The sequence below is a fragment of the Dromaius novaehollandiae genome, chromosome 10, assembly GCF_036370855.1.
Source record: "Dromaius novaehollandiae isolate bDroNov1 chromosome 10, bDroNov1.hap1, whole genome shotgun sequence".
In the NCBI taxonomy this organism is placed as follows: Eukaryota; Metazoa; Chordata; class Aves; order Casuariiformes; family Dromaiidae; genus Dromaius; species Dromaius novaehollandiae.
Genome location: NC_088107.1, coordinates 11,179,079 through 11,197,967, shown reverse-complemented (window position 1 = coordinate 11,197,967; position 18,889 = coordinate 11,179,079). Strand labels below are relative to the sequence as shown.

At 38.7% G+C, this 18,889-nt stretch overlaps 1 protein-coding gene across 10 annotated transcripts in view; it reads left to right on the top strand.

Moving 5' to 3' along the window:
• ADAMTSL3 (ADAMTS like 3) overlaps nucleotides 1-18,889 on the top strand; it is a 200,811-nt gene that overhangs the window by 83,006 nt on the left and 98,916 nt on the right. For all 10 annotated transcript variants that reach the window (XM_064517288.1, XM_064517287.1, XM_064517290.1 and 7 more), the window contains 3 exons: nucleotides 8,152-8,279; nucleotides 10,682-10,727; nucleotides 17,864-18,100. In XM_064517288.1, the coding sequence (XP_064373358.1) occupies nucleotides 8,152-8,279; nucleotides 10,682-10,727; nucleotides 17,864-18,100 (411 nt within the window). The remainder of the gene's footprint in view (nucleotides 1-8,151; nucleotides 8,280-10,681; nucleotides 10,728-17,863; nucleotides 18,101-18,889) is intronic.

Here is an 18,889-nt window from a genome sequence, read left to right as displayed (position 1 = left end):
ATATATTCTGGGAGTTCAGGTTTATATATTTCCAACTACATATTCATGTGTACTTTTAAATCTTGGAAGACAATGAAATACTGGAAACTCACGGAGAAGTTTTTCGTACTCTTGGTCCTGGTCAGCTGTCTTGGATAATTGTACCTAAAAGCATTAGAGAAGCATAGGCACCTTGCCTGCCTCTTGAAATGGATATCACCAAAGCTGGTGGCTAGCCTTTCTCTCCCTTCTCAAGACCTGAAATCTTCTCTGAGATCTAATACTGATGCATGTGGAATAATTTTTACTGTAGCAAATAAAACAGATATAGGGCTTGTCTGGCACTAGTCAGGCCAGGCGTGAATGAAAACCACACCCCAGGGCAGACTCTCAGGTATATTGTCGCTCAGAGTGACATCTGCATTTGTAGGATGTGCTTATCAGGGTTTTTAAAAGTTTCTCTTTGCTGGACGTTCATCTGTTGAAATAGTAATTTATGGTATATCACCCAAGAAAATAAAACAGATTGTCTTGATCCAGAGGATAAGACAGAGGCAAATGTTCCTTTTGTAAAAATCAATTACATAATAAAAATGTACCCTGGGACTTTGGTGTACATCATCAAAACTTGCCAGCAGTGAGTGAATCTAGGATATGTGCATGTGTGGGTGACTGTCTTTTCTAATCTCATCTCAACAATATAGTTAACTCAGAAATTGAACAAGAGCAGCTTAAATGTCTGTGCTTTAACTACTTCACTGCTGATGCTTTTTAGCAGGGACGTGTGGGTACTGTACGTGTCCGTCGTTAGATGCAGAAGGTTGCAGTTGGGTATACTTAGGCCGTTGCTTTCTGTGCAGAGTTGTTAGGGCGGGAACCACAGTTCCTTCTCCGTGCCCACAAATTCCAACTTCCCTCTGTTACTGCTCATGAAGAAGGAAGGAGGTGATACAGACTCTCTTCAGTGCCAAAAGCCTCAGCTAGCTCATAGGTGCCAAACAGCCAAGCAACATTTCATCCCTTTCTGGATGCCAAAAGCCTCAAGTATCCCTGCTCCACCTGCCAAAACCTCCAACTTTGTCCTGACAACTCCTGCAGTGCAGGCCTGTGTTGTCAATATGAAATTTTGCAACACACTGACAATGGAAAATTTGGATGCAGTATAATATTGAAAAGACTCCCATGCTGAGACTTGCCTGCAATTTAGTATCGAAATGAATTAGGCTGTAAATACTTTCTAAGTGTGACTCTTTTGCATGTTTTATTTTCCAAAACTTGAATTTGAATTTATTCAAAACTGCTGTAGAATGAAAATCTATTGCAGAATTCAGCACTGAGAGTTCTGAGCTACATCTGAGACCCCAGCTGTATTCTTTCTTGCAGCTGAATAAGTCCATCAGTTGCCTTTTTTGCGCGTTTCTTAATGGTGATTCTTCTGGTCTGTCATTGAGCATTACCAGCTTGTGTTTCTGAAGCACTCTTTGTTCCCAAGCACAGACTGCATTTTGCAATTAGTGTTGTGCATGGACACCCCTATAGAGTTGCAAGCCTTAAGTAAAAGCAATGGTTAATATGACTGAAATAATGTTTGTAATATTAAAACTAATTATTTCTAAACATCTGCTTAAAATAGCTGCATTTATTCCCCATGTGTTTTTTATCAGTCTAAAATACTGGTGCCTTGATTTTTTTTTTCCTTTTTTTTCTTGTCCCCCTCATGAGGCTTTCTCTCCAGGATTTTATAATTCCTCATATGTACTTTTTAACAAAAACTAACATATAATTTACTTTGGTACATATAAGTAAAAGATTTATTAAACTTAATGACATAAGCAGTGCACAATTAGGTAATATATAATACACCTAGCGATAGTAGAAATATATCAGGAAATGTCTTGAAATCAGTCCTAATGAAACAAGTGGAAGTTTTTCTGTTAAAATGAGGTAATGCAGGGTCTCGTTAAGGGTTCTTTCTTGTCTGAAAATAAGTTTTGACTGTTCTTCTATATAGTTGCTGCCACAAACAAAATATTTTTTTCTAAATCTGTAATCTACATTCTACACCTTCCTTAAATTGTACAAAATAAAGGTGTAAATCATTTTCATATGTGACCTTAGCAGAGAAAGATTTCTAGTGTAGATTGTTGCAAAGCCATAGACATAATAGCCAAAGTTAAAAATAAAGGATACCATTCTGAGGCTAAATAGCATATCCAGCAATTATCTGCAGGTAAATACTTGTTCTTTCAGTTATGCACTCTGCTCATGGATACAGTCAACAGTGCAATTTGATACCTTTTCCACTAAGTATAGTGTCTGGAAAGAGGAATCTGGGAAACGCATCACAGAGCTACTCGGGCAGGATATTTTCCCTTCAGTGCCATAATTCGTTGAGCTACCTCTGTTTGGAGCTGTTATAGGGATGAGAAGAGAATGGCATAGTGCGATGCTGCGCTTAAAGATTAGTGAATAGCAACATAACCTTGTGTTTTGGAAGACTCTGAAAGTCAGGATAGTGTTAATAGTATTTATGGGTTGTGAGAGTGGGAAGAAGCAATAAAAAGGAAATGCTTCATCTCTGTTCAAAATACCATCAAGGATGAAATTCACTCCAGGGAAGAGGGCCAGTACTGAGCTTTGGGTATTGCTTAATTCAGAGCTTCAGTGGGACTGAAGTGGTGTTTGTACCTTTCAATAGGTTCTTTCACTTGGATGAATTTAATCTGAAGCATCTAAATTCTGCATGGAGAAATTTAGTTATATGCAGTGTGTTATTGAATAGCGATGTCGTACAGCTGTGCCGATGTAGCTTCTTATGGAGATTCTCTTTTGGGGTTTGGCATGCCTTCTCAAATGACTGCAAACCCCTTTGATAAGAGGTCATGAAAAAGACTGAAGAGCACTCACCGAGAGAGCTACGATAGCTTTGGCATGCAAACAGTTACACTGGTAAACACTCCTGTGCAGCCAAGTCCTTACTGCTTTGCGATGCCTATTTGTAAGCCATGTTGTGCCGGTGAGCTGTTCAAGGCATTTTGAATAGCCATCCAAACCTGTGCAAGGTCACCACAGGTGGGTGCCGCTGAGAACTTGCACCGAATGCGTTCGGTACCCCGTCCGAGCCGGGCGCCCCACGCTGCGGGGTGCTCAGAGGCAGGTCGAGGGCAGGCTTTGGGGCTGCTCGTGTCGGGACACGGACACAGCAGAGGGGCTGTGGCTGTCAGAGCTCTTGTGGATGCGTCTGGGTGTTGAGTCTCCACGTTGCTTTTGTAACAAATTTCGTTACAATAGTTGAGATGTATAAAACAGTATGTCCTTGGCTTTTGTCTATTTTGAAAGTAAAGCATGTATATAAAAACTCTGGAAAACAAACGCTTAAGATAGCGGAGCCTTTCTGTAGAGAAGCTGGATCTTTGTTACACTGAATGCTAAACATTTAGATATCCAAGCCTTGTATAATGGATGTCTGAATAATACTAAAACTGCATAAACTGACCTTCATTCTCTGGCACCACATCTCCTTTGAAGTCTGCATGACCAAATTCAAGACAATTATGTCATCCTTCATAACAGCCAAACAAAAGTTTGGCCAAATAATCATTTTTCTCCACATAACAGCGCTGGGCTTGATTTTTGTAAGGTGTGTCAGTGTAGCTGTTGTTATTTACTGGGTGTTATGAGTGACAGTAAAAATCTCCTCATTTTAGATTAATGAGCAGCGCTGGTAACATCTGGCTTTCATTTATTTTACCTCAGTGCCCACTTCTGCCGAACTTGGTTCCTCTGCGCAGCGCGTTGCAAAGCCAGGACGGCCTTAACCCGAGCGCGGGGAGCCGCACGAAGCCGTGGTGGCAGGGGTGGCGCAGGCCCCGGCAGGACAAGGGAGACCGTGGTGGCAGGGGTGGCGCAGGCCCCGGCAGGACAAGGGAGACCGTGGTGGCAGGGGTGGCGCAGGCCCCGGCAGGACAAGGGAGACCGTGGTGGCAGGGGTGGCGCAGGCCCCGGCAGGACAAGGGAGACCGTGGTGGCAGGGGTGGCGCAGGCCCCGGCAGGACAAGGGAGACCATGGTGGCAGGGGTGGCGCAGGCCCCGGCAGAACAAGGGAGACCGTGGTGGCAGGGGTGGCGCAGGCCCCGGCAGGACAAGGGAGACCGGCGCTAGCGTTTCCCCCCTCCGCGCCTGCCAGTGCTGTCCTAGCAGTCGAACCTGCCGAGCACCGGGCCGTCAGCAGAGCCTCAGGCCGCACGTCACCAGGCCTCGGGCCCTGCTGTCATGTCAACTGTTGAGAGATGCTCCGTGTCACCACGCGCCGCAAAGCTTGTAGGTGTTTTCCCTCCGCCCCTACCTGGGGTGATCCTTGCGCAGGCTCTTGTGCAGGATGACGGCTTATTTCTTTCAAAGTTAATTATACATCAGGAGTATAGATTGGGATGATATATTTTGGAATTCTCTTTCGTATAACCTGGAATCCTTTCCACAAAAAGCGTCGTATAGGTGCTGAAATAAAGTCCCTTGGACACAATGCACGTGTCCTCGTTGGGCACTCACGTTTGGTGCCTTTGGACTCCAGCCGGCGTAGCTGGATCCATGGCAGAGTGATGCCTTTTGCCATCTAGCTCCTCATAAAGGACAGCAAGTTGTCGAGGTCTTTCGCAGAGCTCTGGTTATAGCTGTTAGAAGTCATTTTGTCTGGGTGTGCTACAGCACTGGCAGCTCTGTATGATCGCGATGCGTCATGGGCCCACGTGTGCATGGACATGCTCACGTACATGCATGCACAGGTGTGTACATACTTTCACACTGAATACAAGTTTAATGTATATGTAGCACTTCATCAGCTGCAAAATTCAGCCACTAAAGGAAAATCACGTAGAAAAGCTTCATTACTAAAAAGTATTAGATTTAAGACTTAAAACAATGAAAAATCAAAATTAACAAGCAAACTATGAATGCAGTCCTGAGGTACTATAATGCTCTTCTGTGCCTAATTGTAATTAGCTCTTGATTTAATTCCTAAATGAGCTTCCAAGCTTTTGTTGGTTTAAAAAATGATCTAGATGATCTCTTTTTTTATTTTACTTGAATTTGGTACCGTGGTGTAGACAAATGTAATATGTAGAGTTTATGAATCCTGACAGCTAGTAAATCAATATTATTTTGCTAGTAAATTACTAAGCCAGCGCAAGCTGCTTTTAACTCTTTCCCATGGGACAAATAGTTTGAATTGGCTGGAGTTTAAATCAACACTGTGGGCGCTGAATTAGTCAATGATTGTGAAGAGGGCTTTGTTGGCACAAACTTGTGCTTTGATCATCCTGGTCTTTACAGTTCTTTTAATTAGCTACAGTTCAGAACAATGGCTCTTATCAAAGCAGTTTAGTGAGTGAACAACTGGGCATTGTTTAGGGCTCTAGATGACATTCTGTCTATTAATATCATGTGGCTGGTTTTAATGCAATGATGAAGTTAGGATTATTGTAGACATTGTCACTGCCTTGTCCAAAGAAATCAGCTATTCTAAAAGAGGCAGTGATATGTGTTGCTTTTTTGCTATCATAAGTTTAATCATTTCTTAAAGTGATAAATAACCCAATTATTTGCCTTGGAATTACAGAAGACAAACTCTAATTTTGCACTCATCAATGTAAAAGTGACTCCTGTTCATCTTGACTTCTTTTCACATGCTGAGTGGTCTGTTGGGAGGTGTTGAGCCCTTTCTGCTCAAGATTGAAGGCATTTGGTTCCATTTTCAGTGTCAGACGTTTCAGAGTTGGCTTCTGATGTAAAGTAAACCCAACGCCAATGCTAAAATTCCTCAGGGATCTTGGCAGAGCAGGGCTCTATCATTGCTGGAGCATTAGATTGGTCTGAGTACGCTTTTAAAGCTTACAGTAAGTGTTTGTAAAATTTGTAAACTTAGGGGAGCAAGGAAGTTGAGGAGCTGCTGGCTTGCTTAGACCAACTTCTGCAGTTTGCTGTTCAAATGATGACGACTTATCCGCTAATTAATGAAATACGTTTTTTGACGAGCTCTATTTTTTTTGATGGAGGAATGGGAAAGTTTTGAAATTACCGTCCTTTTTGTCGGATACTTAACTCTCAGGAGTAGTATTATACTAAGTCTGCCCACTCCTATTAATGCCTTTAAAATGTATTTGTGTAGTTCATAGTTCTGTTTAAGTTTAACTAAGTTTAACTATTTGCTGTTCGGGTCTCTAAAATGATGCTTGTCCAACAGTCGGGTTTCCAGTTGCAGTGAGAGGGCATCCACGTAACACAGCTCAAGTTCTGTGGCACACGGTTGCTTTGCTTGATTGCGTTTAGAAGAAAGTCCATTTCTCTACACAGTATGGTATTAAATCATATTCCTTGTATGGTGCCCTTTTGAAAACACCTTTATTTTATTGCACTTGCCCTTTTGACTTCAAGGTTGGTAGGCTTTTATTTGAGTCAATTTTCTTAACGACTGAAGAGGAGCTGACTTCATCTGTTCTGTGGAAATTTAGGGGGAGTTATGTATTACTTTTTTCATATACCATAAGATTTGAATTATATATCCCTCATTTCCTTTTAAATTACTCATATGAGGCATTCTTTTGGAAGAAAATAGAACTGAGTCTGAAGTCTCATTCTCTTGAGCTCAGTTAAGCTATTTCTTAGAGAAAATATGGATTACTAAAATGTGTTCATCTGGTTTGGTATTAGGACATACACTAATGGCTTGCACTTCTCTGGGTTTAGTCACACATGAAAATATTTTTAGCATTTTAAGCATGTATTTTTATTTGGCATGTAACAAGATTGGAGTCATTACTCACATGGAGTTTATTTAGCAATGTTTTTCTCTCTTTGCCTTATGTTGTTTGCTGACAGGATAGCCCTTTGGTTGGTGTTTCCATGCACTTGTTCTTTGGGAAGAGGGGGAAAGAATTCTGAAACACCATCGGATTAAGTTGTGCCTTTCTATGCAGGCAAAAAATAAGGCACTAATGTGAATGTCATGCCTTTGTTCATCTATTTGAGATCTAAGTGCATGTCCACTGAAGGCAATGGGAGTTGAAAGTTGGTTGTACAAATAGTTGTTTCAGTAAAGCTTGGATGAATCTTTTATGTTCTCTCAGTTCATGATGGTATTGGGGCAGAGTCAATCTAGTCAATATTCTCTGTCACCTGAGATAAATTACTCTCATTGCCTCACTTTTTATCCTCGAAGTAGTTTTCACTCATAATGATATTAATAGCAGTTACGTTATTATGTTTGCAATAGTTTATGGGTAGACTCTATCTCCATGGTGAATAGAGAAATTGTATGTGTTGTTCTCATCTCAGTCTGGCCGTAATTTAGGATTCTAAAAGTCTTGATATCTTTTATGATAACAGGCTTATCATATATGTCTGACAATTGTCAGGGAATCATTATGTTTGGTACTTTATTGGAAAAAATTTGCACACAGTTTTTCAAGAGAGAAACTTTAAAGGTTGCAGGAATAGCGGGATAGAAGTAGGATGTAAATGGAACAGCTGCTGAACAATCGTTGTGAAAACAAAGAAATGCCTGCGAAAATTCTGAGTTTGATTTCCCGTGCTTTCTTCATGAAGGAAATGATAAAACAAAAAGCATTACTCTCTTAAAGCAGAACATATTGAATAATGTGGTTCATATTACTTTTTCATGTTTCACTATTGGATTGAGAAGCTGCCATGTTCTAAAGTGTTTTGAGATTTTTTCTTTGGGAAATGTCAGTTTTCTTAAAATGTATACCATGCAAGGGAAAGGAGATATGTGCCCTAAAGGGTGAACATTGCTTAGGGGACAAACAACATGTTTTTTGTAGAGATCTTTCATTTTGCATTGGTGATGTCTGGTGATAATGTCTTGCTGGAGGTAAGTAGGTTGGAAACAGCAGCACATTTGGGCAGAGCAATCCTTTAGCAGAGGGCAAAGCATCAACAAATACACTGTATGCTCAAGCACATTGCTTCCTTTTCAATATAATTATTGCATGTTAAAATAGTAAAAAAAAAAAAAAAAAAAAAAAAAAAAAAGAAAAAGTAAATTTGTAGCACGGTGGTATACTTAATATTATTAATGTCAAGCAGTGAAACATGTACCACTTCAATTTATGTGGCTTGTTTGTTTGATTTTCCTCCTCTTCATCCTCCATTTTTCAGAGCTCCAGGATTACCCGCTCTGATGAAGACAAGGATGGCTCCTGGGATGCCTGGGGGGCCTGGAGTGATTGCTCGCGGACCTGTGGTGGGGGAGCCTCCTATTCCCTGAGGAGATGTTTAAATGGCAGGTTAGCCACATGCTTGTGTGTGTTTATTTTCTGCAGCTGGGCTCTTTTTCCCTGTCCTGTGATGGTTTATATGGAGAAACACTGTTGTGTCTGTTTCTGGAACCAAGTGCTGTGCACAGATCAAGTGTTATGAAATCCTGTTAAATATGTTTCAGTAATATTTTAGGAAAATATCTTAGCCCTCAATTAGGAAGGGATGTAAGTGTGTTATTAAACATGTTCCTGGAATAGCAGAAATGACTTATTTAGTGCTGTCAAATATTGAGAGAAGTCCCTGTCACTGTGATACAAAGTCAGTGGTGAGTTACCTGCACACAAATTAAACCTGAAGTAATGTTCAAGCACATGCTCCTCTGTGTCTTTCCTGGAGTAAAAAACAAGCAACTTTCCCCATATATAGATGTATCGAATGCTGCTTTCTGTTAGAAATCTTTTCCTCTGCCAGTTCTTTCTATGCAGTGGACCTGGTGGCCATATGTGTTCATGGCTGAGCTACAGTGTAGCCTGAAGAGAGGACTGTGTGCTGTGAAAAGCATTGAGCTCGGCAGTAAAGCCGGACTTACGGAAGACTTGTTGCTGCAGTCCTTACCGTGTGAATAATGCAAGAAGCCTGTAGTTATTTAAAGAGTTTCTGACCAGCTTTAGGAGCATCAGTGCTAGGGCGTGTAATTGCTTTCTAAATCTGAATTATTCCTGAATATTATTTAAAAAAAGATAATTGCATTTTAACTTCTATTTTGGTAAGAATTTTCATATTATATGGAATATCACCCAGAAAGTCCATTTCCCTTAAAGAAGGCTTGTAGTGTGATGTGCTAGTTCAGCGCAAACAGTATGAAATACATGGCTAAAGATGACTGTGGTTAAAATACTGCCTGTTTCTTCTAGTGCAGCATGTACAAAGCTCTTTGAAAATAGTAATAATTTCTGCAAGAAGCCATGATATTCTATCAGTGTTGATGACTGTGAAATGAGCTCAATAAATTGTAGCAATATAAATTCCACTGTGGTTTTATTAATATTTTTAACGTGTTCCCCTGTGAAAAAACACGTGTTTTCCATGCCTTGACAAATGTATACTTTAAAAGCTTTTTCTGTGTTTTATTGTTGTTGTGATGTCCAAGAAATGCACAATTGTGAGACAAACTTTTCACATTTGTATGTATCATAAACATTTAACTTGCATGTTGTGATATGATCATTCTTGCAAAAGACTGGAAATTTTAGATGTGCAATGTCTTGAGCTTGGAGAGTTGTATCTTCAGCTGAGCTGGCTGAACTCTTGCTCCAGGCATCCATTGCTCTTTCCTTTTCAAATTGTATTTTTCAACCTCTTAGACATTTTATAGAATGTTTTAACATTTGCAATGGCTTTTCATGCAAAAGGTAAGAAAAAAATTACTCCAAGAGCTGTAAATTAACAGCTATCATTCATTTTTCTTCTATGGAAGGCAGGTCTTTTTTCAGTATGAGATGACTGTTCCAAACGACTATTCCTGGTTTTAGAAACATCACTAATTATAATTTCCTATCGAGTCTTTTAAAGTATGCTTCCAGTTCTTTCAAGGGCTTGACTTTGCCACTCTTAGGAAGAATATCTTATCCTGTACAAAGTGCCAGTCAGTTATTCAGTAGAAGTTTGGCAACCTGTCCTTAGAAAGGTGTGAAACCCACACATTCCCATATTTCTATGAGAGCACAATACATAACAGGCATATAATAAAACCGTGATTATTTCAGCTACTAATAAAAGACTTTGCTAAGGAGCTGAATTGCCTGGATTTCAGGATTCACAGGTATTGGGCACTTCAGGAATGCATGCAATTCACGAGAATTATATTTCGTTTAAAATTATGAATTCTGCTCATGTGGCTTTGAGTCAGTAAAATGATGTGCTGATCTGCAAAAATATTGCGTTGGTTTTGGGGAGAAAGGAGAGATTTGAGGTTGTTTTTTTCTTTCCTAAATGAAATAGGGGAAAGTAAAATGAATGCTCATTAGCCTTATGCTTGATCAAAGGATTGCTTAGATCATCTGATATATTTCTCCTCTGAATTACATCCTGTGGATTAGAAGTAACTTTGCTGAAGTCAGCATATATCAGGCTTGAGGATCCACTGTGAAACCTTTTCACAAAATAAATGTGTTTTTCATAAGGTTCACAGCATATTGGGCTTATAGGAAAAGCCACACTTTCTTTTTCGAAGAGAGACAGCAGTGTAACCTGTTGAGTCCCCAGATCCCCTTTGTATTTAAACCTTGTATTTGAGTCCAAATTATGGTAGGGCAGTAGTAATAAAAATCTAATTTTCAAGAGAATAACTAGCTGTAAAACAGGCAGGGTTGTGTTTTGCTATTATGAAGCTATTATACGGTGTAACTATTTTTACTCTGTTTTTCAGGAACTGTGAAGGTCGGAATATTCGATACAAAACCTGCAGTAGTAATGTGAGTCTGGCCTGTAATCCTATTTTATAGCTTCTTTTACTTATTCAGACAATGTGTTAAAGTTTAAGAAATGCTGCTTCTTGTTTAAAATCTTATGGCGGATAATTTTCTTTCCATCATTATTCTGATTTTTAAAGACTTCACTCTGCATGACACCACCAGGCCTTGAATTTAGGCTTCCCAAAACGACATTAGCTTTTGAAATCACAGTGCCAATTGTGATTCAGAATGTTTTATATCCTTTATTAGGAAAGTTACACATTTTGGAGGATTAGCAAATCTATTCTCATCTTGAACTAGCAAGCGCTTTTCCTGGAGGTGCAGTCTTTCAGATGAAGAATTAAACTGAGCTCTTGATAATTTGTGATCATTAAGGATGATCAATAAGCACATGATCAAAGAGGTTAACCAACTGTGTCCCTTTCAAATGTTAAATAGGATAATTTCTACTTGTATTCCCTCTGTTTGGCTAAACTCAGATCTTTATATTTCCGTATGCGAAAGTATTTATATCTATGTACACTAGCATAGACAGTTTCAGTGACTCAATATAAAACTGGAGATTTGAGTATGCAGTTTCTGTTACTATGATGAAATTGAATTGTATCCATTTTTTACAGACACATTTTATGAAAACCAGTCGCATATGGCATACTTTGTGACTTGTGCTTGTGATTTGTAGTGATGCTTTATGCTGTTGAAACAGCTGCCTTCTTCCACCCCAGATGTTGCAGTATATTCAAGGCGTGCGGCTCATGCAGGACTTTGGTATCACTGAATTACAGACTGTGTATACATACACTTTATCTCAGAATGGATTGGTTTATGATAAGCAGTCACTTCCTAGTGTGGGTTACCTTACAGTACAATGTAACATTCATATAATCACATTCCACAAAAGAGGGCAGATGGATAAGTAATTAAAGCAAAAACATCTTATTTGTGTGTTACTATAATGTGTGTGAATCATCTGCGTCTGCCTCTGGGAGAAAGGCAACCATTTTCACACAAATATCCCATAAAAGGTGAGGCCTACTCTTCCTTGAGTTGAGTTATACCCAGGCAAGAGCAGGTGGTATTCACTTTACTGCCAACCTTATGATTTCTGCCAGCAGCAGGCAGCTGTGAAGTATGGCATGTTCTCCTTAGGAAGCCTGACGCTGGAAGTTGCCCAGTAAATATGTTGAATCACTGCATCTCCTGGGACAACTGGCCATACCCACTCTTTAGTTTGCCACACCTACAGTTTCTGCTGTGCCAGCTGGCTTCTGCCCTCCTCAAGAACAAGTCTTGCTAGCACCTTGAATTGCTCTAACACTCCGCTCCTTCGGGTTGGATGGATTTTCCACCACAGCAGCCCACAGCCTAAGTTTCTGCTGGCAGAAACAAGTGGAAGTGATTAATGAATCAGGCCCAGTGCATGCAAAAATCAGATTCTGGAGACAAACCTGGCCACTCACTCTTTCAAAAGTAAAGGCCTAGCAGTTTAGTGCACAATGTCCTTAGCTCGTAAATAAAAATGTCACCTGCAAAAAAAATCATAATCTTTTAAAGCTGTGTGATAAACTGAATTGCAGTCAGCCAGTGTGCGAGCAATAAACAAACTGCCAGTGTATAAACTGGTTGCCACGTTCCTTATCTAGATAAATTATATGCGTTGTATAAGGTAATATACCCCTTATTGCTTGATCCCATGCATTATAGCTTCCTATGCAATAGTACAAACAAGTCAACATGGTATGCCTTGCTCCTCCAGCAAAAGGAATAGAAAACTACACTGCAAACAGAAAAAGGAGGAGAAGAGATCAATTTGTGCATATTTTCTGCTATAAGCAGAGGTCTACATGCTTTTAGGATATGTAAGAGCAATTGCAGGCAGTGATCTTTTCAACGATTATGTAGTCAAAATCTACGGTGAGAATGAAGGCACTCATGTATGTGTAAGTCCAGAGAGAATTAAGGTTATTACCATATCCTTTCTGAACTCCAAGGGAGATTTTCTCTTGAAGTCACCGGGGCCTGTTTTTTAATTTTAGGGCTTATTTTAAAGCGATAAGGGGCTAGCATCTTGTATGTGAATCTGTTTGAATTTATGATGCTTATGATTTTCAAATGCTGATTTCCAGACAGGAAGCTGTTTTTACAGTTTTTCTTTCGGGGCATGTCTGAAAGGGTTCAGGTTTCCATTTCACTTCAGATACAGCTAGAATCTCTCAGGAACTGCTTTTTCTAGGTTATGGACCAGATAGTGGAGAACTCCTGAGAAGAATAAGTTTCATGAGATTTCCACTGACCTTTGAGTTTGGCCTCACTGAATTCAAACACAGTATTAGACCTGATTTAGCCTTGAAATGGGAGCGTGCACCTAATGCAGACCTAGGACTACTATCTCAGTTCTGTTTTGAATATGTTTCCCAAAAGCATTATTTGTAATGAACATTTCTCACTTTAAGAGTAAAATTTTAGTTTGAAAAATAAGAGTTTAAACTAGCTTCTTTCCATGTTAGTAGGTATTATTGTTAACCACATGAGATATTCAGTATATATACACCGTGTAAAATTGTCTGCAAATGTAATTTTGCTACACGATACATTACACCACTAACATCTATATTGGGGAGTACAAATGAAGCACAACTTAATATGTATGTCATTCTAATGAAAAGAACAAGAATCATTTTACCAGAAAATTGGTTTCATCTGGATTTGTAATAGAATAGTAGTAAGTTCATTGAACTCAAGCATAGTTCCAGAATAATATTAGTGATATTTCAATCAAAAAATTAATTCAAGTACTTAGCAACAAAATAATTGCTGAGATTATTGAGGCCCGTGTTTAGCTTGCTTATCTTTTTATCATAGCTGGGATTCCAGGTACTTGATTTCTTATAACTGCATGTGTGCTTTCAGCTTTTCTTGTAGAAATTTTAGAGAAATAAACTATATAAACTCTTCATTGTATGCTGTTCAACAAGATTTTCAGTCTTTCTTAAACCCCCTATTTTATATTTCCATTTTTGTATATACTATTACATTCTAATGCTATGATGTGCACTATATGGAAGTGTTTAAGATAATCCTTTAGGGTCCTATTCATAGAACAAGTTATTTGGGCCATTTCCCCATAAATTTAACATTCTTATGTGCCAAAAAGTCACTTATACATTTGCCAGAGTGACTCTCCTATAGTCAGAAGAAACACCGCTTTGTAACAGATTTGTCCACGTTAACTCCATTATAAACTTTTATTATATGCAGATAATTCTCACACCTGTTCTAAATATTCATCAGATTATTGTCCTAGTATCCACTTATGAGCTAGCTCATTTATCCCATTCAGCAAATCTTGGCTGAGCTCTGTCTCTTCTAGTCTTACAATATTTCACATTATTTGAGTTGCATAGTCTATCGCTAATCTGTTCATTTATTTATGTTATTTTTCTGATTATAATGCTGATGCAACCTATGTCTCTCATGTCCAGCTCATAGGTTTCTAGCTCAGGTAATTTGATTTTACTAAGTGGCCTGAGAAGTGGATAGGAATAACATAGAACCTGAAGCTAATTTCAGAAAGAAAACAAAACAATGACTTCATCGGATTTGGCTAGGTTTCAACAAAATGAAATTCAAAGAATAAAACTAGACAAAGGACTAGACTTTCTTTGGTGTCATCATTTTTACTGGGAAATTTCTTGCCTTCTCTTTTGTGCTTTTTTCAGAGTAATTGTTGGCAGAAATCAGAGTCTGAAGCAACCTTCATATTTTGTTCGTGAACGTTGCTTACAAAGATACAGATTTCCTGGGTTAGCTTTGTTTTCAAAGGCTTAGAGTATTCACTGCCAAAGCTAAAATGATACATTTTGTGAGAAGCCAGCCCTTAAATGCAGGAGTTTTTAATAATCTCTCACAAAAAGAATAGGAAAATATATACGTGTGTGTGTGTGTGTGTGTGTATAATATATATATATTAAAAAAAATAAAAACCTGCATGGTAGTCATGTCCGAAGCATTTTTTTCAGATCTGTCTGTCTAATAATATGTTCATAAGTCATGACATATAAATAGACTTCATTCCACCACAAGCAAGATCTGGATGGATTATATTGCCAACATTTTCATGTAGTAGGCATCATACATATGTCTTCAGCTCTTTATGTGGTGCATGAACCCATGAGTGGCCTGGCTATGGTTGAGTGGCTTGATTGCAAGGGAAAGCTATTATTCAAATTAGGAAATCTGAAAAATCCTGGAATTGGTAGCAAAAATATTTAACAAACAATCAAAAACATGGAAATTTTGGGGGGAGGCGGAAATGAACAAATGGTGTCTGAAAGAGGTTAAAATGAAGAAAACAGACAGGAGGAGGCTTGTGCCCCCTGCGTGGGTCTGGCTGACGGCATGGCATAGCCCATACTGGCTTTGCACTTGCCTACCTCTCCCACATCTTACCCCTTCTCTTCTCTTTTCTGTTGTTTAAACTCCCTCTCACTTTTATGACCTACTGAAATAGAGTTAATAGGAACTCTTCAAGTCCTCTTGTTGTCCCGACTACATTCCTTTCTATGCTTAGTTGTCTTTCTGTTTAGATTATAAACTCCTTTCTTTTTAAAATACACGAACTGTTCCCAGGAAAACAGGGCTCTGAACTTGGTTGCTCTCCAAATTCTGATATAATGCAATTGATAATAGTTTCAGCCCTTTGATATCTCTTTGTGATGCTCTTTTTATGCTCCTGCTTTTGAACACAGCTCAAACAGAAAGCAGGTGGAGCTGGCAGGGGAACAGAGAGCTGCCATGGTTGCTTCGTGTTCTGCAAAGATGCCAGAAGAGAATAGGGAGCTGAGGATTCACTTGCTCTCAAGCAGTCAGGAGATGAGTGGAAGGAAGGAGCTGCATTGTGTTGAATCAATGAGAAACATATAGTAACCATGGATTGACATCCTGACATTGTGGTGTTTGTGTCTTGGCATTGCATCAACATCTAGTGATAATAAATTGTAACAGCAGCCTGTCGAAACCCAGCCTCGGGACATCACTCTGGCTACTTTGCAGCTAGCTCTCTAATTCTTTGTGATGAAAATCTTGCTGTGCAGGGTTGAATAATACTGCTTTACTCCAAAATATTGCTTCTAACTTTACTTGAATCTAGCTTCCACTTATTATTTTTATCCTTAGCTACTCCTCTATTTGCCACGGTGGAAAGGAACCATATGGTATCCATATGGACTCTGAAGTCCTCTCTGCTTTTTAGATTTGCTTTTGTGGAAAATGAGAGGTGACACATAAGACAGAGCCAAATTCTGTTCTCATTTACACCAGTGCAAATTTGGTGAATTTCTCTGGAGTGACACTGCAGTAAATGAGAGAGGTTTTTAACACAGTATTTGCTTGATGTTTTTTAGAAGCTCTCGTTTGTGGGATTTTGCAGGGGTAAAACTCGAAGAATTACAGTAACTCTAATTTCTCCTCGTCTTATTCCATTGTTTTATATTTTTAACAAGAATCTGGCTGAAAACAGAATTGTCCCTAATTAAAAATAATACAAAAGGTATTGGCATCATTTTGAGCTATTTTCACTGTAAGGTGTTAGCGCTGGACAGAGTTGCAGAGCACTGCCAGGAATGCTCAGTGACTTGCTCAGTGCACACTGCAAAACCCCATGTGTTGAACAGTAGAGAGACTACTGATTTTAAAAATTATTTTATGCAGGCTACAGATTTTTCTAGGTTACTGCTTCCTGTGGTGGAAAAAAATGTAAGAAAGTTTTAAGCTAATGCAGTACCAACTTGTCCAGATCAGTTCATAAGAACAAAATGATGTCAGGACCACATTGCTGAGGGCGTCGGAGTGGAATTCCTACCTTTCTCATCTAGGTTTAAATCTACGGTACTGTGTAATGCGCTTGCAATTGCATTAGTGTTTTTGGGGAAGGTTCAGTTCCCTGATAAGGCTGAAGCATTCTTCAGGAGTAAATATCGTTAACTAATACTTCGTAATAGGTTCCATGAGTTCAGTCGACACATCACAATCTTTCAGTCTTATATCCAATGAAAACAGCACTTTTTAAAAATCAGCCTCACATCTGGCTTATATGTGCAGTTGGAATTCTTGGAAGAATATCCTTTCAGTCTAGCATATGGACTGTTTGACGCTGGACGTACTTTTAAATGAAGTCCTTAGCGAGAGATTGTTTGACACGCTAATTCCTTTGACAGTACTTTACCAAAGTTATTTTCCAATAAATCAGTGTTCATCTCCATTCCTGTCACTGTAGTTTAATATTAACATCATTGTTTGAGTGCAGTGTTTTCTGTAGGAAAAATGTTTTAGAATATTTTATTTCAAAGTTTGTTAATAAGGCATTTCTCATATTTAGTATTTCTGCTGTATATTCTGAGCTCTATATGGGAGAAAGTACTGAACTGTCTTATTAGAACTTGAGTTATGTAATCAGTAGTTTCTGACTTGAAGTATATTTTACTTCAACAGAGTAGATTTTACTGTTTCCCATGAGGTGAAGATGTCTTGTAATTAGATGAAAGGACTAACGACTGAAAGTTCTGCTGTCTCCTCCTAATGATTTTGCCCCCTTTCTGAGTGATACTGAACAGTTCATTAGACACATTTTTATTTCTTTGTAGGTAGCTATAATACGTCTTTCATTACTCGTGACATAGGAATTGATGAATAAGTGCAGTGTGTTCTGCAATCGTTAAGCGGATAAAGCTATTGAAAAGAGAAATATTAAATATCAGAGATCTCATTATAGTCATTCAAAAGACATAGATTCCTTTAGAAACTAATTCTTATTATGGAACCAGACTCTAAAACTGAATGTGCTACATAAAGTGTTGAAAAAAGTAATATTATTAATTATGGTCCTATATTAATTGTGCTATTACTACTGGAATATAGTCTGTTACCTACACTGCAAGCAATGGATTAAGCAGCATAAATTCTTTTAATATTTGCAGTAGAGTTTTACAGTATGGAATATTTGTGGCGTATAAATATAGCAGATCAGTTCTTGAACGAAGCCTGCCTAAACAGATTCTGTATAATTCATGAGATAACTTGATTACAAATGTGTAGTGTTTCCTTGTATAAAAAATGACTTCTTTCTGGTTTGTTTTTAGGACTGCCCTTCAGATGTTGGTGACTTCAGAGCACAACAGTGTTCAGCCTACAATGATGTCAAATACCAGGGACATATTTATGAGTGGATCCCTGTGTATAATGATCCTACTGCACCATGTGCCCTTAAGTGTCAAGCTCTGGGAAAGAACTTGATTGTGGAGCTTGCCCCAAAAGTGCTGGATGGTACTCGATGTAATATTGAATCCTTGGATATGTGCATCAGTGGAATATGCCAGGTAAGTCCATAATGTGAATCTAAATGTGAACTGTGCCGTGAGGCATTTTGCACATGAAGTGCACTTTTTTCTTGTTATTTTTCATCTTTATGTCTCAATTTGCTTTGAAAGTATCTGCAAGTACTGACAGATTGATTGTAGATACCTTCATCTTTTTTGTGTACACAGAAGTTCCTGACTGCCTTGATCATTGATACTTTGCAGGTCAACAACATTCAGCACTCTCCTGTCTATATTGTAATATTTAGTCATGTAAAAAAATTACTGAAACTAGCTATAGCTTTCTAATTTCTAGTATATCTGTCAGAGAGGTGCCAGGGAATGATGGAATTGCATAGTCTTCAGCGTCCCTCTACTCTGAGTCTTGTATCTCATGAAGTCTGTTAAGGAGAAAATTTGTTATTTTATGGGATCCAGGCAGGAATGGCAGTTGTGTGTGTGTGTATATGTGTATTTGTTGTATGCATTACTGTTGCCTCTTCATTCCATTAAGAAGTTCCTGGACCATGCAGTGAATATGCCTACAATAGTAAAGTTTTTTCAGTAAGGTCAATTCCGAAGATCCGAATCTTAAAATTTGGAGATTCCTAAGATACATTCATAATTTATAGATTTAATTTCTAGAGGGGAAGGCTTGCTTCTGACAAAAGCATTAAAAATAATGAACAAGGCCCTCTCAGCTGCCAAACATTTGGTTAATATCCCCGCATCTGGGGTGTCCTCTGATGAAAGAGGTAATCTCAGGCTTTCAGGATCCAACCACTTAAACAAGCTAGATCCTGAAGTGAA